At 40.4% G+C, this 25,534-nt stretch overlaps 1 protein-coding gene across 3 annotated transcripts in view; it reads right to left on the minus strand.

Annotated features, from left to right (window-relative positions):
- Positions 1–212: 212 nt before the first annotated feature.
- fbxw4 (F-box and WD repeat domain containing 4) overlaps positions 213–25,534 on the minus strand; it is a 77,183-nt gene continuing 51,861 nt past the window's right edge. For all 3 annotated transcript variants that reach the window (XM_030156335.1, XM_030156336.1, XM_030156334.1), the window contains 3 exons: positions 12,289–12,429; positions 552–693; positions 213–406 (listed from right to left, as the gene is read on the minus strand). In XM_030156335.1, the coding sequence (XP_030012195.1) occupies positions 272–406; positions 552–693; positions 12,289–12,429 (418 nt within the window). In that variant the 3' untranslated portion in view covers positions 213–271. The remainder of the gene's footprint in view (positions 407–551; positions 694–12,288; positions 12,430–25,534) is intronic.

Raw genomic sequence — 25,534 nt, forward strand, 5'->3', positions numbered from 1 at the left:
AGTAAGGTAATGCTGGTTTTTGTGGGAAAAATTACGCTCTTACCATATTGACACAATATCTCAGCAAATAACAATACCAGAAATTAAATCAGTGAAACATATGATTGTTTTCAATGAGGACACTCATCATCCAGTTCTCAAGAGCCTAAAGTGGAACAAACTTGCAGGAAAAAACACAGAATACAAAATGAAGATGGAAGACAACAGGGAGATGCAAATAGAACAAACAGCTTTATTTTACAGATGAATGAATAAAGAGTCTGCGTGTGTGTCATCTGATGGGAATGGGGCTGTGTCTGAAGTCCAGTGAATGCAGGGTTGTGGCCAAGGCTGCAAACAGGTGAGAGCTGCAGAACCGCAGGCAGTAAACTGGACTGCTCACCATCTCTGAGCTCAACTGGAAGAACTACACAACAAAACAAAGTGAAACATCAAATCAAAACTATTACTTGTTTGGTTGATTTGTTTTTTTAACTGAAAATAAGGTCATAATATGTTACTATTTTACAAATCATTTCTTTTTGAATTGTAAAGATGCAAAACTAATTCACCTGCAGACATTTAGCCTGTCGTTTATCCCAGAGTCGAACCACACCATAGTATGATGAGCCACTTGCGATCATGTAATTTCCATCTGTTTGGATGCAGTACAGAGCACTGTCATGAGGCTCCTCCCACTCCATCGCACACTTCCTATAGGGTGGGATGGGAAAATTCACAATGAATTGTTGTTTATGTGTAACAGTAAATTTTAACAAAAAAGCCATGTCACAATTATTCAACCCCTATTTAATATTCTTATTTTTTGAGCTTTCTGTTTTTATTGCCTACAGAGTAGTTGAAAAATTATTAAACCTTTGGTAACTCTATAATGATCCTTCATTTGCTTCATCTGTGATGCATATATAAACCCCACTCTTGAAGATATTCAAGGTGAGTTGTAATCATAAGAAAGACAAAGGAGTTTCTGCATAAGCTGAGGGAGGTGATTATTTCCTCACATCTGAAGGGTCTTGGATATAAGAAATTTTCCCAAAAATTTTACATTCCAAGAGACACCATTGGCAGGTTTATAAGGAAGTTTAAATTTATGAAACAGCTGCAAACCTGCCTGGCTGTGGAAGAAAATTCAAAATTTCAACAATGGCCCTTAGCAACTTAGTGAGGACAACTACAAGAAACCCCTGTGTGACTGCAGGACACCTAAAGGATGACCTGAGGAAGGCTGATACAAGTGTTTCAGTGGAAATTATGAAACAAAAAGACTCCATGGCTGTACTCCCAGACGCACTCCACACTTGACCACAAAGAACATCAAAACTCAACTAGAATATGCCAGGAGGAATTTGGATAAGGCTATAGAATTTTTGGAGACATGTCTATGGACTGATGAAACCAAAAGGAAGTGTTTGGATATATGGACCAGCAGTATGTCTGGCATGTGAATGGCCAGGCTAATGACCAGAAGTATACCACCCCCACTGGTCAAGCATGGAGGTGGGTCATTGATGATGTGGGGCTATTTTTCTATGGCAGGAAATGGAAATCTTGATCATGTACCTGCCATCATGGATTCCCAGGAATACCAGGCCATTTTAAAGAGGAATGTGATGCCTTCTGTTGAAAAAGTAAACCTTGATGACCATTGGACTTTCCAGCAAGACAATGATTCCAAGCACAACTCCAGGTCAATGAAAGCGTAATTGAGGAAAAGACCCTGGAACATTCTGGAGTGGCCAATTGTAAATCTTTTGTGGGATTCAAAGACAGCAGTTGCATCATCAAATATCACTGAGCTTAGAGGCTTTTGCACCAGAAGAACGGGCAAAGTTTGTGATGGAGAGATGTCAGAAGCTTGTCAGCACTCACCAAAAATGTTTGTGGAGTGTCCTTCAGCTTCTACAACTTCTAACAAAGCACTGAAGCTTGGGGTTGAATAACACTGAATATGCACATATGTTAAAAGAGCTAAATTTTTCATTCAGGGTTCCCGTGGGGTCTTAAGAAGTCTTAAAAGTCTTGAATTTATAAATCTGCATTTAATACCTTAAAAAGTCTTTAAAATGTATTAAATTTGATATGGTAGGTCTTAAGTTATGTTGCCATAAACTTGTTTGCTGTATTGTGTTTAAATGTCTGGGAAATGTCCAAGCTGCATAGAAAGTAACATTAGTCTACTCCAGGTGTCTCCAACACGTAGCTCGTGAGCTACCAGTAGCTCATGAGGCCCCTTCCAGTAGCTCGCCAAAGAGTCAATAATATAACAACACAAAGTTGGTTCGTCACTTGGTAAAACACGTCTAAATTTCCACCCAATCAAAATTACAAGTGTCCTGCCCCCCTCCCAAAATGAAAGGGTCTGCTAGCTGTTAATCAAACTTTTGCAATGGTTTACTGTCTGTCATTGGAGAGGGGTGGGTGGAGCAGGATGACCAGCCAGGCAGGTAGTGGGTTAGCCCCACAACGATGTCGGCAGAGAGTCAAGCCACGCCAGTAAGAGGGAAAAAAACATATTTTCATGAATAATCAATCAATCAGTTTTTATTTGTATAGCACTTTTCATACATGTTACACGTAGCACAAAATGCTTTACACCAAATCCCCCAATGTCCAGCAGTTGCAAATAAAAATAAAAATAAAAGCAAGAGTAAAGCAATTTTAAAAAGAGTAAGAGTTTAATTAAAAGCTAAACTAAAAGGGTTACTTTAAAAGTTTACTTTTAAAAATATGAACACTCGCAACGGACCTCAGATCCTCAGGTAGACTGTTTGGGGCCATAAAAGCTGAATGAGGCCTCACCATGAGTTTTAGTGTGGACTAGAGGAACGGTTAAAAGATTACTACCTGAGGACCTGAGGGTCAGAGAGGACTCATATATTAAAAGTCAATCAGATAAATAAATAGGGCTATGACCATTAATAGTTTTCTAAACATATAAAAGCACTTTAAAATCGATCCAGAAGCTCACAGGGAAACAAACTTCTGTTTCACAAATGTGAAAGACAAGTGTGCAGGGTTCTCACTAGGATTTTTTCACAGCATAGGGGCACCATGTGTACATGCCGGTACATGGGGTGAGTTTTGTAGGGGGGTCCGGGGACATCCTACCCCGGAAAATTTTGAAATTTATAACTCTCTGAAACACTATTTGCAGCATTTTGAGGGGCAAATTTTGAGGAATGAAGCCAAGTTTTTGTCTTTGTTACAACAATGATTAAAAGCAAAAACTGTTTTTTTTTTTTTCAATTTGTGAATGGTAATTATTGATGGGAATTACTCCATATGGGATAGTCGGAATGGCACTCACACTACATGCATGCACAGGCTCAATTTTAGATATAATTTTCCATGAGTGATCGGTCCGTTTAAATAAGATAAATTGACTGAAGTCTCATTGTCAGCCAATGAGCGTAAGGCAAGTGATGTTGCCGGGCAGGCGTCAGACAATACCAAAGCACACAAAGGGGTGTTGATTATATTGTTCTCATTTCCTGTCTGCAGCGCTTTGCAAAGGTAGGGCAGCACGATTTTGGCAAAAAATCATTTTTTCCTCTAAAAACTCGATTTTTGATTTTGAGTTCGACTTTTGGGTTAAACTAGAAAAGACAACAGAAGTTAGCATGTCATTTTCAAGAGCAGCTCACAATGCAAGCCACTGCTCCCTACCTCAAATCTGTGATGGTATCATGTGACGGGCCCACAGAAGTTTTTTTTTTTTCTTCATTAAATCTTTATTGAATTAAGTAGAGTATACAAACAATGTATACAACAAGAAAATAACATAACATGTTTGCCAAGGGGAATGGAATACACTACAATACAATGTCCAAATCAGAGCAAATACTGATGGTTTTTATAGCCTGTTTGTTTCCAGATTTATCTAACAGCTTTAAATAAAGTTCAACAACTTTCAAAAAATAACTAATATTTGGTTTTGTGTTAAAGAACTTACATTTGTGAATGAAAAATTTAGCAAGTAAGAGAAATAAATAAATATATATTCTTTTTTCTTTTCTGGGTATCTGGCCCACAGAAGTGATATCAATGTAAGTCAGTGACAGGCATCAGTCATGCGTGCGTGCGTGGACCACATAATATGAGTGATCCTCATGTGGTTATATTTAAATTGGGGAATCCATGTGTGGAAGAGACTGACCCAGGACATGCTAGAGGGATTCTATCCCAGGAGCTGGTGGATGTGTCTGCGCAGGGGGCTGTCTGGGCTCCTCTGCTGAGGCTGCTGACCCCGCGACCCAGAACTGGATCGGAAGAAGACGGTACTGTACGGATCTGGGAAAACGTAAGATGAGTGATCCCCATGCAGTTATATTTCAATTGCTGGATCCGTGCATTAAGCATCGGCTTACATTTCTACTGCGGGTTCATTAACAGATTTAACAGATTTGAAGTCTGGTCATTACACGGACTTCTGTGAAAGACCACTGTCACAGATAGGAGGAAGAGCCTATGGTAGCCTGCAGGCATGCTGCCCGGAAGCGCGCGGCCTGGAGGCACGAGAAAGATGAAATCGATTTCAAGATTTCCCTTTTTTAAAAATCATCCTAATTAAAAAATTCGATTTCAATTTAAAATCGATTAATTGTGCAGCCCTAGACAAAGGAATATCCATCCATCCATTATCTTCCGCTTTATCCGGAACACATTTTTTCAAATTCAAATCTTATCATTACACTGGATGATCACACACACACACAAAAAAACCCCCACTGCTACGCTGGTTGAAAGACAGCATAGCAGGTCAAATCACAGCGTTGGGGGGCCCCCGGAACAGCGTCAGGGGCCCCGACGTTCAACGACGGTAGCGAGGACCCTAGTGTGTGTGTCTGATCTGTGGCGCGAGCCTGGCAGTCGGTAAAAGATGCAACGTAGAGCGGCATTTCACCAAAGTTCACAGCAACTTCTCTCAAGATTTTATGGCGGGAAGCAGCCTCCATAAAGAGAAGAAAAAGCTGAAAGGTACGCTCTAAAAACAAGTGGGTCATTCCATGGCAATTCAACCAACGGTCCCCACATGACCCCCTCAGAAAATTCTGAAAAAATTCACACTTGTTCACCTACCAGATAAATTTTAATGTCATATCTGTAATAGTTTAGGAGATACAGCCCTTTGAAAATTAATGGGTTTTTTTTAATTTTGCAGATTTGCTTGTTGGCCAACTTTGAGGAGCTATATTTCCTTAGGTATTCAAGCCACACTGCTGAAACTTACTGTCTGGGGTGAAATCCCCCTGAAAAGACCATATTTTGCATCAAAATAATTGTCGGTGCCTTCATGTTTGGTCCATGAGGCCTTGAAATCAGGCGAAAAGGCTAATTCTTCAAAATGTCCTCTCTCTTCAGGCTTGCACTGTGCCGTAACGGATGAATGTAGAGACCTAATTTTTTTTTGCATGGATTCTGATGGTCAAGATGCAACAATATACTGCAAAAAGACTACATTTTAATGAAAAGTGCTGCTGCGAGGCAATGAATACAATGGGTCGATTACAATTTTTCACAAAAAACACTCTTTATTTGAGCACCCAAATTACCATGTGGCCAGTTAATGAAAATTTTGAAATTTTTACCATGTCTTCATATATGTTTCAAGATGTTGTGGACAAAATTTTAGCTTTGGGATAGAACTGGTTTTATTTTTTTATTTTTATTTTTTCTGCATGACTATATTTTCTTCAAATTGTATACAAACGTAAGTGTAAATGGCATTTTTAACAGTATAATGGCATTGATTATTGCACAAGTTATGATTATACTTGAGATATTTGAACTAGGGTGTGGAACTGCATGATGGTTCAGATAGAATAATTATAGATTTCCCAGAACTGGCTAAGGTTGATGCCTGTAGTAGAGTCTTCTCAGAAATTGGATGGAGCTGGTCAGTTGACCCAATTTCACCAGGATCAATGACATAAATGTAGCTAAGATTTCCCAGAATTTTTATGATGCTGGCCAGCCTAATTTTGGGAATTCTATTCATAATCCTGAACAAACTTGTTCATCATGGAGGAAAAATGTGTTGTTGGATTGATCTTAAAGGATGAATGTCACAGAAAGACTGAAAACTGGTTCCAAAGTGGCACAACCATCAACCACCTCCTCTACAAGAATGACATTATGCTGTGTGCAAAAAAATGACCATGACATGAACTCCCTGATTCACCTTATTCGGATCTACAGCAAAGACGGGATGTCATTCAAATTAAATAAATGTGGGCGGATGGTATGCAGAAGAGGGAAGGTGATCACAACTGAAGGAACTGAACTACCTGAAGAAAAACTGAGGAAGTGGCTGATAGAGAAAACATACCAGTGGTTGAAAGAGACTGGTCTGAAAGACAGCCCAGAGGCACTAGTTACAGTATGGCTGTACAAGAACAGGCCCTGAACACAAAAGCAATAGAGGCCGGGGTCTACCACACCAAACAAGACCCCAGGTGCAGGCTGAGCCGTCGCGAGTGGCAGCCCTTCCAGCAGCTCCGTGTTTGCCGTGTGGTTTTTTTAGTATTTTTTTGTGTTTTTAGGGCTAACTTTGAATTAGTGTTAATTGTGAATTACTATCTATCCTATGGATATGGATTTTCACTTGCCAAAACTCGTTTATTCGCACTGAGGACCAAAGCCCACACTGATGTGGTTCCACATTTACCTGATGAGGTAAGGAGGCTGTATCATGGCTGCAGAGCCGGCACTAAGCTAAAGGCTAAGTGGCTAGAGAAGAAGTGGTGATATAAGCCTGCGGTACCTTCTGTGATCATGGGAAAAGGGAACGCACTTCAAAACAAGATCGATGAACTGGCTGCACTAGTGAAGAACATTAAGACCCACAGAGAGTGTAGTTTGCTGTGCTTCTGTGAAACGTGGCTCACGGCTAGCATTCCGGATGCTAACGTGGAGCTACCTGGCTTTAGCGTCGTCAGGGCAGACAGAGACCCAAAAGCCTGTGGGAAGCGGAAAGGAGGAGGACTCGCTCTTTATGTGAACACACGGTGGTGTAACCTTGGGCATGTAAGCATTAAAATCGCCACCTGCTGCAGGGACATCAAACTTCTGGAGGTAAGTTTACCTATTACCTGCCCAGAGGGTTTGGACATGCCATTGTTGTTATTGTTTACATCCCGCCACGCGCGGACACAGAGGTAGCGTGTGACGTCATCCACTCCGCCATTGCTAGACTGCAAACACAGCACCCTGAGGCTCTTGTGTTAATCTCTGAGGACTTTAATCACATGACACTGGACACAACACTACCTGCTTTCTTCCAGTATGTGGACTGTAACACCAGGGGGAATAGGACAATTGATTTACTGTATGCAAATGTAAAGGATGCATACAGCGCCACCCCGCTGCCTGCACTGGGGAAAGCAGACCACAACTTGATCCTGCTGCAGCCTCACTACAAACCTAAAGTGAGGAGGCTACCCACTACCACTCGCTCTTTCAGGAAGTGGTCTACTTAGGCAGAGCAGACTCTGAGAGACTGCTTTGGAAATACAGACTGGGATGTACAGCAGGGGTCGTGTGGTGAGAACATCGAGGGGGCTGTCGACATCACCACAGACTACATAAACTTCTGCATGGACGCTGTGGTTCCAGTAAGAACTGTACGCTGCTATGCTAACAACAAGCCCTGGATCACAAGTGACATCAAGGGCCTTCTGAATAAGAAGAAGAGAGCCTTCAAAGATGGTGATCAGCAGGAGCTGAAGCGCGTGTAGAGGGAACTCAGAGTCCAGCTCAGGGAGGCAAAGGAGCAGTGTGGGAGGAAGCTGGTGCAGAAGCTGTAGAACAACAGCACGAAGGACGTGTGGGAAGACCATCACCGGCTGCAGCTTGACGCAGAGCAACAACACCATTGAAGAAGGTGTGGGAAAGGCGAACCAACTGAATGACTTCTTCAACAGGTTTGACCACCCCAACTCATGCACACCTCAGAGCACTGCACCCTCCCCCCCCACCCCCACACTCTGCTCCCTCCCTCTCTCTCTCCCCCACCTGGAGCCAACATCAGTACAGGGGAGAATGTACCCCCACCCCCCATCACAGCAGCCCAGGTGAGTGGAGAGCTGCGGAGGCTTCGTCCCAGAAAAGCAGCCAGTCCAGATGGAGTCTCCCCACGACTGCTGAAGGCCTGTGCATTGGAGCTGGGAGACCCTCTACAGCGCCTCTTTAACCTGAGCTTGGAACAGGGGAGGGTCTCTCAGCAGTGGAAGACATCATGTATCATCCCAGTCCTGAAGAAACCACATCCTGGAGAGCTAAATGACAACAGGCCGGTCGCCCTGATGTCACATGTGATGAAGACCATGGAGCGGGTGCTGCTCCACCACCTGAGGCCACAGGTCCGTCATGCCCTCGACCCTCTGCAGTTTGCATACCAGGAGAAGGTGGGAGTGGAGGACACTTTAGTCTACATGCTAGATCAATCAATCGATATAGCATGATCGATCGATCGATCGATCGATCGATCGATCGATCGATCGATCGATCTATCTATCTATCTATCTATCTATCTATCTATCTATCTATCTATCTATCTATCTATCTATCTATCTATCTATCTATCTATCTATCTATCTATCTATCTATCTATCTATCTATCTATCTATCTATCTATCTATCTATCTATCTATCTATCTATCTATCTATCTATCTATCTATCTATCTATCTATGTCCCTGAGACAGTCCAGCACATCACAGCAGGGTGTAAGATGCTGGCAGGCAAGGCATATATAGAACGACATAACCAGGTAACGGGCATAGTGTGCAGGAACATTTGTACCAAGTATGGACTGAAGGTCCCAGGATCAACATGGAAGATACCCCTGAAGGTGATCAAGAACAAACCAGCCAAGATCCTGTGGGTCCTCCAGATCCAGACCAACAAAATGGTGATGGCCAATCAGCCAATCATAACGGTGGTTGATAAACATCAGAGGACAGTGGTAGTGATAAATGTAGCAATCCAGAGTGATAGCAATATCAGAAAAAAGGAACAGAAGAAGCTCTAGAAATACCAAAGGTGGAGGACCTGAGCCTGAAGGACACACAATACCGCCCAGGTGGAGGAGTACACAGTTTACTCCATGTCTATAAAAGTTTCAGTTGTCATTCTTTTAATACCTTAACATTTCTGATAACAAATGTAACACTTAAATTTAGAACACCTATACTCCAGAGTTACATTCATCACAACAAATCTGTCTAAGTGGAGTGACATCCCATGAGAAGAGACATAGGACTGACAGATAAGATATGACTTTACTGATCCCACTGTCAGGAAATAGTAGTGTTTTCAGCAGCAAAAATTAAAAAAAAAAAAAAAAAAAAAGCACAGAAAGACAAGCAGAAACATTCAAGAGTGAAACGGGAAATATAAAAGAGAATTTTCTATTTATATTGCTTTTTCTGTACATACATACATATTATTTACATATTTGCAATATAGTTGAACATAATGTCAGCGTTTGTTTACATTAATATGATATGGGAGGATTACGGTGAACTGTTATAGAATTTAGGGATAAAGGGACAGTTAATATTATTATAATAAACTATACAAACATAATAACATCTGGGAACACTGTAAATCTGCCAAGGGTACACATCTGAGATCCGTTTGAACAACTACTTGTAATCATTATAAAGGTTTATTCATAATAAACATTTCTGTCTATATTGTATATGACATTAAATGTGTCTTAAACACAGAACTGAGCACTGAGAAAGTATTTTGGGAATAAATATTTTTTGCCAATAGAAATTGATCCTCCATTAGCACAGGCTTATCAATAAGTGATGAAGAGGCAGCGAGGGCAGACAGCAGGGCGGCACAGACGTCTGGACAGTCTATCAGAGACTCTATGGGGGAGGTCACTCATTATCATTGAAAGTGAAAAAGCAAACACCAAAACACCAGTTTACCTCTGTATACACACACATCTTGACTAAAGTTTGCGTATACATTTTCAAAATACTCCAAGAAGCTCTGGAATCAGCATTAAACATTAAATTAAACTTAATGAGAGATTGCAATGTAAACAGAGGAACATTTTGAACATTCATAACGTTACTCCTCAGACAAATTATGCTGCCTTTGCCATTCATGTGTAATGGGTATGTAGTTTCAGATATTCTGTCAGTTACTTGTAATATTCATAATGTACATTGATCTGCAATAGAATAATTAAATGAAAATCTCACACATCTGATATTTACAGTTTGAATATTAAAGTCTCCAGATATATATCCTGATACACAGTATTTCAGACAAATATACAAATATAAAGCAAATATACAGCAAATACAAATAAATAAATAAATAAATATAAATATACAGCAAAATATAATGTGATTAGAAAAATATCCTTTCAGCTTTGTTATAAATAGAAATTCAACCTCAGATATTTATAATAAGTATTAAGACTAGAAAGAATGCAATATGCATTGCTGATATACATCAATGTTTAACAGATAGTTACAATAATTATGATAGTCTACCGTTAAATGTTAAAATAGCCATTAAATCCTCTAATACTGTTTTAGACATCTTAAATTTAGTTTTGACTTATACACTTAAAGTCACAGAAATATTGAAATTTCTCCTTGTAAGAATGTGACTGTGGATATCTTTAATTGCCATTCCTACCAGTGAGTGTAGATCTCTGACTAGAAGAAATACATACATCATATCATAATATGACTACTTTATGGTGGCACATATATTTGCATATATCTGAAACATCTAAATCCACCCATTTGCTATGACTGATGGATCTTTGTTATGTTCATATACTCTTGATTTCCAGACACAACTACTTAATCAGTAAATGAAAAATAATTTATCAAACAAAATATTTACATATACAACATACTATAAATGACCTGTGGACAAAATATTCATTCATTGCAGAGAGCTAGTCAAATATAACTAAAGTTCAAGTTCCTTTGAATAAGCTTGCGTTTAAAGCCACACTTGGTTTTGTTTCCTCATTGGTCTTAACTTCCAGACGAGATAAAACTCTTGGCTGAGCCTGTGAGTCTCCTGAGGATGGTTATGTTTGACCACATGAATTATTGATATATAAAGAGGTACCCCCCTCTGCCATTCTTCACCCCAACCCAACCCCTCTCAAACTCCCCAGGGCGAGCTGCCAATCACATCTGATTTGTCTTACTTGACTGATCCTTCTGAAATACAGCCTGAAACCCTGAACCCCTGCAGCCAAAAAGAAATACTCCCCTCCCCAACTGTGTCAGGACCCTGCCTGCAGATACTGAAGTGATGGCCGTTGCATTAATCTGAAAAAGCTCCCTGTGCTCAAAAAAGACAGTGCTGTGGAATTGGATCGTAATTTTTGAAGAAAGGTGAGAATATTTTACTTGATATGTTTTTTCTATTTAGTAGCTTCTCATTTCTCAAATAACCATGTCAGAAGACAGATCCAGTGGTTGTGGAAAAGACTGTGTCAGATGGGTCAAATTATTGGTCTGAGGTAGCTGGAGATAGCTGAAATTGGTAAAATTGGTTTAATAACATTAAATGTTACTAAAGGACATTCTATTACGTTATTAAAGCCTGGATGAAAGTGGTAAAAAAAACAGAAGATAAAAAATCATAACTGAATGGTTGGAGATTACCTAAACATTTGTGAAAATTGTGTAAAAAAAAAAAAAAAAAATCAGCAATAGAACTATGTTTAGTAGTTAAAGTAAAAGCATTTCTAGATGCACAAAGTGGAGGGAAGTCAAGGAATTCGGACTTAATAGTTGTGTAGCCTTTAGGAAACCACTTATCAGTGAGTGGTTCAGGTAGTGACCTGAAAAATAAGGTCAGCACTGCCTAAATATACTGAAGGATCATGTTTTTCTGTCAATGACAGAGGGGCTCAGGAAGTATGAGGCATGATTTGTGCACCACATTGATGCAGATACTCCAACTCACCCTCCATTAAGACAACATTTTGGCTAATAATTAATGCAATTGTGGCATAATGCCTGCCATAATCAAAGCTAAAGGTGGTCAGTGAAATATTAGAGTGTATGACCTAGGTAATTACTAAGTTTCATTATCTTTTTCTTTTCTTTTCTTTTCTTTTTTTCTTTTCTTTTTTCTTTTCTTTTCTTTTCTTTTCTTTTCACTGAAGAACAAAATAATTTCCCATAGGGGACCAATAAACTGAACATGAAAGCGCATACTTATGAAACATATGTATTTATGGTTTCAACATAAACTTTCAACAATACACATCAGACAGATGGGAATGTACCGTGGGCTGAGGCGGAGATCCCAAAGACGAATGAAGGTATCATAACCACATGTGAGGAGCTGGAAGGGCGACTCAAATACCATGTCCAATACACCTGCTCCACGACGGAACTCAGTTCCCAGACTGCACACACACTCCAACCTGACACACAAAGTACATAGGACATACAATGAATAAGAGTGACAAATTCAGCTATGCAAATCTCTAAAATATTTCACAAAACACAATATTTTCTCAATTGCCAATAGATGATGTCAGTCAAAAGGGCTGATATATACTGTATACATATCTCTGTTTGAAATAAAATAAACATTAAAATATAGGTGGGTCCATCTGATAGATAGGCCAAGAGGTCAAGTAGCCTGATCTGTATTCATAATAATGCATAACCACAACTATTTCAAAAGCAGTATTTGCAAAGGCCTGATATAACTTATGGACCTACAGTGATTTGGAAGTTACCCCCATGTCTGTGTTTCATACAACACTTTCACACATAAGCAAAATCTGTTTTTTACTCAAACTGACTTTCCCCAGTTGTGATGTCAAGGGCAGGCTTACCACTTGCAGAAAACTGTTGAAAGGCAGAATAATATTCCTTACTGTATCCTGTCATGCACATCACCATCTCATCATCATCTGAGATGTTGGTTTTCTAAAGGATTTTAAGTTTACTCTTTCAGTGACTACTCATGCTACATGACATAAACTTCCCGAAATTCCACCCAGAATACTTTATATTCACTAACCAACCTCAACAGTCCTCAACTAGGAAACGGGTCAAATTGATGCAAGGCACAAACGAGACATATTGCAAATCCCACCAAATCAGAGAGATGTCAATTTGCATGGGACTATAGATAGTTATTACAAATTACCAGGTCCATAGACAGTACTAATCCCATACAAAAAATAAATGAAAACCTGTGTCCTTGGTAACATCAATTATGTATGTTTGTATTACTATTTTAATGACTCAACATAAAAAGCACCATAGTGGAGACATTGAGAGCTAATCACAAATATGGCAAAAACATTTTTATGGATGGTGGAGGTATGAAAGTAAGGATAGATTTGGCACTGTGTTGAATCAGCCCAAATGGGTGAATACGTCATCAAATCAAATCAAATCAAATCAAATCAAATGTATTTATATAGCATCGCATCATAACAAAAGTTATGTCATGACACTTTACATTTAGAGCTGGTCTAAACCAGACTCTTGATCGAATTTACAGAAACCCAACATAATCCTCCAGGAGCATATACTTGGTGACAGTGGCGAGGAAACACTTCTTTTTAACAGGCAGAAACCTTGAATAGACCCTAGCTCTTGGAGGATGGTCATCTGCCTTGACCAGATGGGATTAAAGAGAGAGGATTAAAGGAAGAGAAAGAGAGAGAGAGATTGGAGGAGGGAAATAGGGGGAGACACATGGATGCACTGTAAACTGCACTACAACTGTCAAAGGCTAAAACAACTGGTGCTAGTATAGTTACTAGGCCTGTAACGGTACACAAAATTTTCGGTTCGGTACATTTTCGGTTTCAAAGCCACGGTTGGTTTTTTTTTCAGTTCAGTACGGGAAGAAAGAAAACCCCTCAAAATGTCTATTAATGCATTTATGAATTTTTTAACATTTTTCCCCCAATTTTTGGACACAATAGAATATAGAAAAACAGGAATAATATAATTCTGCTGCTACAAATCAAATAGAAAATAAAATAAATTATTAATATTACTAAATGTATTTTGAACATTAGTATTGCACTTTTCCCTGAAAGGTAGTTTCGAACAAACAAGAAAAATCTAATCACAGTTCTGTCAGTTCACATTCTGCATAAAAATAACATAAAGATTCCACATGAAGTGCAACATTAACAAGAGGGTAAACTGGTATTCTGTTTAAACAAACTGAAGAGAAACTTCGACAACACAATGACCCAAATTATTTATTTTAGGACAGAGAACAAACTGTTTAGGCCACTGTGTGTATTTGTGTGTGCCTGTGTGCACGGGGAATTTGCTGTTTTTTTTTTTGTTTTTTTTTGGCGGAGCCGGGGGGTAGGGGGGGCACGCAGTTATATACCTGGGGGTGCGGTCCATAACAAACGTAAAGAACACTGTTGTGAAACAAAAGTGAAACTTTACATACTTTCAACGTTCTATTTATTCCTCTATTATACAGCGTGCATGATAGATAGACAGACAAACAGACAGAGCTAGTGTAAGTGTTTTAGAACTACCATAGTTCACAGGGGCCAAACAACGTCCGTCTTATTAACGTCTCTTGCCTCGTTGTTGTCTTTTACCTGAACCTGAACTGATCCAAACTGGACTGTAATGATGGTGGAGGGTCTTCAGTCTCTTCCTTCCAGGTTCACATTATATTTGTTGTTTTTTTAACCTTATACCAACTGCTATTTCATATTTCGGGTCAATGTGTGCTCCTTTATTAAGTCCGTGTGAAACTTGCGCGGATTTAAAGTTCCGCGTCGAACGACATCTTTCATTCCTTTTTCTCATCATACTGTGCCGTTTCGGTATAGCTGTGTACCGAACTGAACAGGTGCGTACCGAAACAGTTCGGTTCGGTACGTGTACCGTTACAGGCCTAATAATTACCAATAGCTAGAACAAATGTACATAATTACCTCCGCCAAGGCAGTTATGCTTTTGCCGGCGTTGGTTTGTCTGTCTGTCTGTCCGTGTGCAAGACAACTCAAAAAGTTATTGACAGATTTGGATGAAAATTTCAGGAAATGTTGATACTGGCACAAGGAACAAATGATTACATTTTGGTGGTGATGGGGGGGGGGGGCACTGATCTGCCTTGGCAGAGGTCTGCACTCTCCAACTGCTTTTCTAGTTCTTAATACTACTACTCCAAATACAAGTAAGTAGTCATCTGATTATATGACCAGACACAAAGCCTGCCTTTGTTCTGGTTGTTGTATTCCTATTATTTCCATTATTTTTTAATGAGTCCCTCTTTTTTGTAACATTATTAATCATCTGTGAACCTAGATTAGTAATCTGAACACAACTCAATGTGTGAGAGAGGAACACTGGTAAACTGTGTGTATGTGCAGGTGATAAATAAAGTTTGTGTCTTGGTTAATGTTGTGTGACTTGTGTCTTTGTGCAGTACCATGCTCTTGTGATCACAGTTCTGTCCTGTTAGCTCCTTGCCTCTTGATTATTGGAGAATAACTTGCACTCACTAGTGCAGATTATTGCAGAATAACTGTCTCTTTGTTGCCATTTAATACCCTCCATGACCGTGACTGTGTGCAACTTTCGCATGTTTGATACCTGCCCCGTAGCAACCATTTAAAGGAGACAGCCGGCCTTGGTGACCAAGCAGCCCTGTGTTTTGACTCGTGCTCCCCTCCCTCGCCCTGCAGCTCAATCCGCAGGCTCGAGCTCATAATCCCCCAGCCTTACTGCAGGAGGTCGTCTTATTGGACTAGGGCTTTCCCCCCAGGGGACCTTATTGGGTGAGAGCTCTCTCATTGCCAGGGTCTCATAACTAAGCTTGGGCCAATAGGGAAACTGATGAGGCTGAGTTTATGTCTGTGAGGGGTACTGACACCTCATTTTCCCTTTAACATTAGAACCAAAGTGCTTTGCACATTCTGCACAAAAATCAATTCATTAAAGCCAAAGCAACACAACCGTATTTGTTCATATCTATGGTAATCATGCCTCCATCATAGCACTACCACCTACACCAAAAAGAGCTAAGCAACTCTGGCCAACTCACTGTGGTGCCAAGAGAATCCAGCTGCTCTTACAGTAGACAAAAATGTTATATAGGTTGGCTTTGATGAAAGTACAGTGATCTGAAAATGGACTACAAGCATTTCATGTTGTCTAATATGTGGACAGTAAAAATGTGACTTTATTGCCAATGTTGCAGCATAAATATGTCCAAATGAAAGCTACGATTACACTATCAGCCCCACTTAAACTCCTGTCAACTCATATTTGTCAATATGAATCCTGAATCAGTATTACAGCACAATAGCAAAACTCTGCGAGAAAGGATTTCAGCTCCATTTATATTTTTCATCCTGCAGAAGATCCAGTTTAGTTTTATTAAATCAAATTCAATCAAATTTATTTATATATTGTCACATCATAACAAAAGTTATCTCATGACACTTTCCATTTAGAGCTAGTCTAAACCAGACTCTTAAGCCAATTTACAGAAACCCAACAGAATTCTCCAGGAACAAACACTTGATGACAGTGGCGGGGAAAAATTCCTTTTAACAGGCAGAAACCTCAAGCTCTTGGAGGATGGTTGTCTGCCTTGACCAGTTGGGGTTAAAGGAAGAGAGAGAGAGAAAGAGATTGAGGGAGGGGGGGGGGGGGGGGGGGAGGGGAGGGGGAGACACACGGATGCACAGCAAACTGCACTACACCTGTTAAAACCAAAAATAGATGTTGCTAGTATAATACCAATAGCTAGAACAAATGTCCATAACTGTTGAGAAAGAGAGAATGAGAGAGAGAAAGAGAGCAAGCGAGTGAGCGAGAGAGAGGGAGAGAGGGAGAGTGTGTGTGTTTGGGGAGGAACATATTATTTCATTTTATTAAAGCATCTGAGACTGAAGGAGCCAAAAATTAATGAATGATATTTCTACCTAACTCTAACCCTAAACTATAAATAACTACAACTGATGCATCTTATGCCAATAGTTGAGAAATGTCCATTTATTGTCCACTTGTTGTTTAAAGTTCAAAATACTCTGTTTCCCATAAAGGTGGAATAAAACATTTTTACCTCTTCTCATGAAATGATTGTGACACTATGAATTATTCTTGATAAAGTGCAACTGGGACCCAGTATATAATCATTGCATCTGGTCAAAGGCAATTACATATTTGTAGAAAATGGAATAAAAGCAGGAATGTGTCTGAAAACCATACTATTCCAACTTTATGGACAACAGTATATATCAGCCAGCGGGACGGGAATGTCTCCTTTCCTTCGTAAAAGATTGACCGATTAGAGCAGTGATTCCTAACCTTTTTTAGGCTTGTGACCCCATTTTAACATCACAAATTTCTGGCGACCCCAGAAATTCAAAACTGATTTTTTTATTTTTTATTTTTTTCTGAAATTAATTTGTTTTCGATCATGTAATATTTTGCTATACTATGTTGCAAATAAACATTAATTTTAGATGACATTTAGGCTTTATAATGTATATTATTATGGACAGAGGCAGAAAAGCCAGGTGGAGATTACTGCGCAAAGGGAGAATTTTATTTTCCTTGTTCAGGATATATACAGTCAGTCCAGCTTGGATTTACAAGGTTGATAATTAATACTGAACAAACAATAACTCAAATTATGAATTATGAAGGAGCTGCATCATCTGAAACCGACCACAATGGACATTTGACAGATAAACAATACCACAGCGCTTCAGTTTCAGCTTCACAGTTTGTCATGTCTTTAATGGATTGGGATCGTCTCCGTCAACTTACCATATATATGTTTTTTTAGTAAGTTTTTTTTGTTTTGGTTTTTTTTTTAGCAATTACTAGAAATTTCAGGTGACCCCATTTGAATTCCAGGTGACCCAATGTGGGGTCCCGACCCCAAGGTTGAAAAACACTGGATTCGAGGTTGATGCCCAAAGGACTTGTCCAAATGTTACGACCCATAGGTGGGTCTATGTGTCAGTCAGTGGGTGTGTCATTGTATCTGTGCATGAGTGGTTAATATGTTGCAGGTGCGGAGCCAGATCCCACACACGGATTGGACCAGCCAGCCGGAGGTGGAACTCTAAAGATGATGGAGCTGGGCCGCTCCATTGTCGCCGTTCCTCCACTCCCCACCCCATCTTCATTCTGTCATGGTTCCTGGTTGCAGCAGTAGGGGTGGGCTGCCGTTTTCTTTCGTCTCATTTTCTCATGTTTAAGTAAGGGAGGTTAGACTTTGTATTTTGATTTCTTTTCTTTTGCAGGTCAGCCTCATTTCTTGGGTTAGTAAAGTTATGTTTTTTCATTTTGGCCTGAGCCCACCCTGAAGACCAAGCTGCCATTCTGTTGAGTTTTCACTACCTGTCTTTATACTCTTCATAAATAAATCACCTATATGTTAAAATGCACAATCTATGTCCTGGGGTTTTTTCTGTCACTTGGGAGTGAGGAAAGGTGTCCACAAATTCATCCTGTGCCCTAGGGTCCCCTAGCCGGGGGCGTAACATGAATTGGACAAATTGGGGCATTACATGAACCTTCTTAAGTTGGACCTACAGTAAATACCAAACATGAAGGAGATCAGGCAATTTTGTGAAGAGTAATTGTGTTAACATTCTTACCAAATGCGAAATTTGACACATCAATCCCAATTTGACCTTGTAGATGAAGGTCAAAGTCAACCTCCAAAGAACTCATCCAAGAGCTTCCCAAGTTGCACCTATTATACCAAATATGAAGTAGACTGGGCCAATTCGGTGAACAGTAATTGCATTGACACTGTTGGACAGACAGACAGACAACAATACCCCTGCAGCTGATGGTCTGCCCAGAGGTAAAAATTATTTTGTTAATGATCAAAGCAAAGAACAAAGGGGCTCAAGAAAATGCAAGTTTGAACAGGTCGTGATCTGAAGTTTTGTATTGAGTCCGAGTTCTTGATTTTTTGTGGGAGTGAGTTCCATAAGGTGGGGGCTGCTGTAGCATAAACTTTACATTAGCTGGTTGCCTAATAAAGTTATTAAGCACTGTAGATATATACCATTGACCATTAAGTTTGAATAATTTGGTTTTCAGACACATTCCTCTTTTTATTCCTGTTTCTACACATCAGCAATCCCTTTTGACCAAGTGCAATGATTGCATACTGAGTCCCAGTTACACTTTGTCTATCAAGAGTAAATGATCAGTGTTGGGCAAGCTACTTGGGAAATGTAGTGAGCTAAGCTACCAGTTACTCTGCCATGAATGAAGCTTCACTACACAGAAGCTACCACCCAGTCATATGTAGCAAGCTAAGTTACACAAACACCGCAGAAGTAGCTCACTACATGTGAAGCTACTTTAAGTTGCGCCAACTTAACATGGCAATAATCATAAGAAACTACATGTTTAAATTACCAAATACATGTAAAGTCAGTTCCATTGGGTTATCAATATGCCAGAGTAACTATAATTAAAGACCAAACACCAAAAATTACTGACCAAATACTGACATCTGCAGACCAGGTAGTTAACAATGCTCACTATGGTCCAATTGGAGTTCAAAGTCACGTGGTAGTGGAGGGCAGTAAACAGAATACTTTGGATGGCTGTGCAGGCAGGGGACCCACTAAAAACCAGGCGTTTCACCCAGGGGTGGGGCTCTACGTCCTGTGTCACACACATCATGGACATTGTGGACAGTGCATTTCTGAGTTTATCTGATAGGTTTTGAAGTGTGGAAGAGAATGATTTATTTAAGGTGAAATATGAACAAGGATGCATTAGGCCCTTTCCCACCGCAGGAACTTTTGCAGGAACTTTCTGTATTACCCTAAACTTTCAAAGTTCCTGGTGCGTTTCCACCGAAAATTACCCTGGTAACTGACCCTCCCTAGCCCCAAATTTACCCCAAAGAAGTTCCTGGTAGGGAGGTAGTACTTTCCAGATTACAAGGAACTTTAAGGGGCGGGGCTGTGTGCTGGAGAAGGCTGAGCGGTGGACTACACTCGCAGCATTTCCGCATTCTGTTCACCGCCAATATTTAACTCATTTAATTTCCACAAGCTTTGTATTTTGATAATTCGGAAAAAGGACCAAAAGTGAAGCTACAACAAGTAGACGGATGATGAGGAAATTCAAACAGACTTTGAATCGCCAACACGAAACAAGCAAGTAAAAGCTGTCAGAGCCAAATATAAAGAGCCTAAAGAAATATGAGAAAAGCCGAAGAAATTTATGCAGGATTAAAAGAAACTAAAGGACCACAACGGTCGCAGTGGATCCGACTGTCGAACAAACCAATGGTATGTATATCACATAAATATTCACTGTTTAGTTGGTTCCATGCTGTAACAGTAGTCAGCAGCATCAGCTGTTTAGTCAAAAGTGAAGTCCAGTTAACCTAACACTAACTGGTCAACAGTCTGACGCTAAACCTGAATCACAGAACTGGATGTATTCGTGTTGTCGCCGCGAGCTGAACACTGATTTATTCTGCATGTTTTGTGATTTCCACTTGAAATGGACCGGACGGACTCGCCTCTTTTTCCGAACCTGCGGCTCGTTTGTGTCCTGGTCCATCATCTACTGCTGTTTACAATGGCCCAGGTCAGACATCTGACATGTCACATCACACTGGTAGGAATCTGTCATCATGTGTTCTGTTATTCATTTAAGCATTTTTTTTAACTTTTCCTGTAGGAAAGCGAAAAAGGGACCGGGACCATGGAGTTCCAGACCGGCTGTCCTGGACTAGTTGGACCACACACTGGTCCAAAAGCCTGAACCTTTCAGACATGTTTATTTCCCTTTTAATCTCAAGGCACCTTTGTTTTGTTTCAATTTTTAATAAAAAAAATCTAACCTAATTCTGTCTGTTCATTTACAAGGCATCAAAATATGAGTAAAAGTACTTTAATCAGTAATATGCAGTTGAATTAAATGCAGACATTTGAGTAAATCTGTCTGACTTCTGTTGAACCTGGACGATATCTGTAAAACAATAGAAATGAAACAGAATCTTCCATCACACTTAAAGTTAGATGTGATTTAGTTTAAGGAATGAGAAGTTGAAAATACATGTTCTACCATTTTTAAATACAAATTAAGAATATGTAATGATGGTTAACTTCATTTAAAATGTATTCCAGAGGGATTAAGTGATTCAACAACCAGTAAAATGTTAAACCCAACCTGTCCACTTTAAAGTAGTGTGTCATTTTATTTAACTAGAGGTTAGTTTGTGAATGTACATGAACTGTACGGCAGTTTCTTTTACTGCTCCCTCATACATCATCAACCTGATTTGAATAAATTACCCTGAACTTTCGGGCGCGGTGGAAATGCAGTTACCAGGAACTTTTTTACCCCAAAAAGTTCTTGGTAAATAAGTTCCTGGTAATAAAGTTCCTGGGCCTTTTGGTGGGAAAGGGCCTATTGTCAACTTCAGATTTAAGAATTTTATTCAAACAAATGCTCAAAAAAAACTGTAACCCTATGTTTGCCTCATGTTGAATACATTTACATTCATGCAGCTGTTTGTGTGATCAGTAAAACCTACAAACTGCTCCTGATTAAGTCAGGATCATTTTATAATAGTGGGAAAATACTGACAGATTTTTTGGTAAACTAGATGAAGTAGTCTGACATGTCACTGTTTATAAAACATGTGTTTTTCTGGACTACTTAAAAAAAAAAAAGAAAGCAAAAATTGAGAGTATAACCACTTCGCCAGGGACCACTACGCCCCTAACAAACTGATTCCTTTAGTGCAGTGTTTGTCAAACTGGGGCGTGTGAAGTCTTTCAGGGGGGTCATGGGATCAGTCCTGGATGTTTTGTTGTTCTTCAGGTCAGAACATGTATCAGGTGGAACTAATGTTTGATGTTTGGAGCACCCTGGACTCATTGTACAAACGGACACCAAATCAGTCTACTGCCATGGTGATCTGTCACTAGACTAGACAAAGAGTTTAGGTTTGGACAATGGACAAGGACTGGACTGGAAAAGACACAAGGGAAATGCTTGTTTTGGACCATTTTTGACAGTTTGGACTTTAATGTTCTGTGATGTGTAATGGAAACGGGGTCACTGACCCACTGATGTTGGTCACATGTTCATCTTTGGTGCCAAAATTTGTTTGTTACTCTAAAAAAAAAGTCACTTTATTGTCATAGTTGTAAGATAACTGCACTTTTCCTATTTTTATAAAATATTGCCACAGTGAGCAGTCTGGTTGAGTTTATTTAGCAAAAATCTAAGTTATTTTCAAGAGGGAATCTGGTTGTAATGCTCTTTACTGTGTGTTTGGCGGCTCTGAAAAGAGCCTTTGTGGTGATCATCATCCACATACCTCAGCCAACAACCATCGGATGTTCTGCAGAACACTGGTTCCCTCTGCATTAAAGTGAACATCTGACAAGTGCTCCAGGGTGATACCAGGTGCGCAGTGTGGGTCTCATCTCCAACTCCGCCATGAAAACTCAGCCCCGCATGATGTACCTGGTCCGCTCCATACCCTATCTGCTGTCCGTTCACTGGTACCGCCAGCAACGACGCAGGAGGATGTTGGAGAACAGGAAGTGGGGAAAAGCTCCATCACTGTCCAGAGTTTGCTAAGCTGTCCACAAGCAAGGGCACGGCACTTCCAAGAATGTGCATGATGACGTTCCAGTAAGACACGCCCACTCCGGGCGAAACTGTGCAGACAGTGTGTGTACCCCACTCCGAACAATCTGGAGTGCTTGTGTTGTGGATTATATAATTATATTTTCTAGTCTACAAACTGCTTCTCCACTGTGTTGAGCCATATAAAAATAGCGTCTGTGGTCGCTCCACGCTACTTGATCAATAAAAGAGTTAAACTACTGAAACGTTACTTGATTCAGGAAAAAGTGACGTTACCGCCAAGCTACTGAAAATTGTAGTAAGTTAGTAGCTTCACTACAAGTAGCGACGCTACAGCCCAACACTAAATGATATTGTCACAATCATTGGAACTGAATGATGCAGCTTCTGGAATGGCCGCAGTCTCAATCAGTTCTTGTCAAAGTTGTATATAAAATTCACTTTTTTTCATGTGATTGATAAAACTTATGATGGACGAGTGAGTAGCAAGAATACAGGATATGAAGGTACAGGCCTTTTCTCCTATCAATTCTTATGGGAAATATTAACTCACTGCACAACAATATGCATGAGTTGGAGGCACTACTATTTGTACTGACAAATCACAGAGTTTATTGTGAGTTCAGTCAAGATTTAGGATTTTGTTTATTGTCATTGTGTACATAGAGCATATGCAACGAAATTCTGATGCATTTTATAGATGCTACTTTTTGAGTAAAAAAATGAAATACAAGGGGCGCTGTCGAGCATTGCAATGGAGTAGATATGTACACCAGAGCTCCTACAATTTTTTAAAAAATTTACTCGCATTGTGAACCTTAATACTGCTAATATTTAAAAAAAAAAAAAAAAAAAAAAATGTGCACAAGTACTTGATAAAGACCATCTCCGACATGTCACAAAAAACTTCTACAGAACCCAGAGAAAGTCGGTCGAGAAAAGCTACTTCGAATACTTCGGCTAACTTGGACACGCAGGCTAACATCAATAGCATGGAAGCATTGACTACTGACAGTCAGTAGTATACAAGCCTCGACTGACTCATTTTGAGCAGAAAGCAGAGCCTCTATTTCATCTTTACATGTGACACTCAAAACCTTTGGTGAAAGAATTACAAGTGTCGAGGATGGGCTCAACGAACTCAATAAAAGACTGAACAAAGTAGAGCTAACACATACCTCGTTAGCTACGGAAAATCACGAGTTGAAGGAGAAGGTAACATACCTGCAGAACTGTACAAGACATCAGAACATTCAGATTGTAGGAATAAAAGAGAACCTGGAGGAACAGAAACCAACAGAGTTAATTACATTATTCAATCTCTCGTTCCATCCTTCCTTCACTCATGAACAAGATCCAGAAATACTTAAACTCCTCCACTTGGGGCGGCAATTCTTCTCCAACCTGGAGAGGGCATTTCGCCCTTTTCCGACTGAGGACCATGGCCTCGGACTTGGAGGTAGTGATCTTCATCCCAGCTGCGAACTGTCCCATTGCAAGCTGGGGGTCACAGCTTGATGAAGCCAGAAAGATCACATCATTTGCAAAAAGCAGAGATGCGACCATGAGACCACCAAACCTAACCCCCTCCTCCCTCTGGCTGGACCTACAAATTCTGTCCAAAAAAATTATGAACAGAATCATGAAAAAGTGCAGCCCTGGTGGGGTCCAACCCACACTGGGAATGAATCTGACTTACTACTGGCAATGCAGACCAAGCTCTGGCTCCGGTCAAACAAGGACCTAATGGCCCGTAGCAGCGGCCCATGGACCCTGTACTCCCGCAGTACCCCCCAACAAGATATCCCAAGGGACATGGTCAAATGCCTTCTCCAGATCCACAAAGCACATGTGGACTGGATGAGCAAACTGCCACAAACCCTCTAGGAGTCAGTGGAGGGTAAACAGCTGGTCCAGTGTTTCATGACCAGGTCGAAAACAGCATTGTTCCTCCTGAATCTGGGGTTCGACTATCAGTTGGACTCTCCTTTACAGTACCCTGGCATTCTCCTTTACAGTACCCTGGCATAGGCCTTCCCGGGGAGGCTGGGGAGTGCGATCCCCCTATTGTAGGAGCACACTCTCTGGTCCCCCTTCTTGAAAAGGGGACGCACCACCCCAGTCTTTAGGGATGGGAATCGAAAACCGGTTCTTTTTGAGAACCAGATCCCAGTAGCTTGATTCCTTGGAATTGTTCGCCTTCCTGCTTAACGATTCTGCTCATCGATTCCGCCTTTGTTGCGCATGCATGATGACATCACACGTACACTGCATTGTTCTGGTCAGAACATAGCCAACACGGTGTTGAGGCAGAAACAGTCTAAAAAGTTGACACCAGGGCCACTTGTAACACTTGCAAAGCTTCCATGTCTTCAAAAGGGTGGAATCCCTCCAATATGCTCAAACATTTGTCCACACAGCATGTGATTCATTTACTGGAATGTCATGTATTTGATACGCTACTTAGCAACGCTTGTCAATGTAGCGGCAGAGTGAACACCAGGCCCAGTTCCGGTTCCGGTGCGGGCAACAAATGTTGTACCTCCTCAAATACAAGTTTCCAGAGGTAGGGGAAAGGAAATGAGGTGCACAACAACAGGAGCTGAGCCGAGCCGAGTCAAACTGGTTCCACGTAGTGGACATGCAGCAATAGAGGAATTAGTAAAGTGTCTCAAGTTTCACTTTCACTGCACGCCGCCGCCCCCCTGAACCAGGCCCATTGTCATCTGTTATTATTATTTGTACATACTGTATATGGTATATTTTCTGTGCAGAGATGGAAATATAAAAGACAGTTAATGCAAACACACCCGATTGTACTCTTTTACTCCCTCACCCAATGAGAATCGATAAGAGAATCAATAAGGAATCGGATTGATAAGCAAAATTGATAATGGAATCAGAATCGTTAAATTC

Source organism: Sphaeramia orbicularis, chromosome 15 (genome assembly GCF_902148855.1).
Source record: "Sphaeramia orbicularis chromosome 15, fSphaOr1.1, whole genome shotgun sequence".
Classification (NCBI taxonomy): Eukaryota; Metazoa; Chordata; class Actinopteri; order Kurtiformes; family Apogonidae; genus Sphaeramia; species Sphaeramia orbicularis.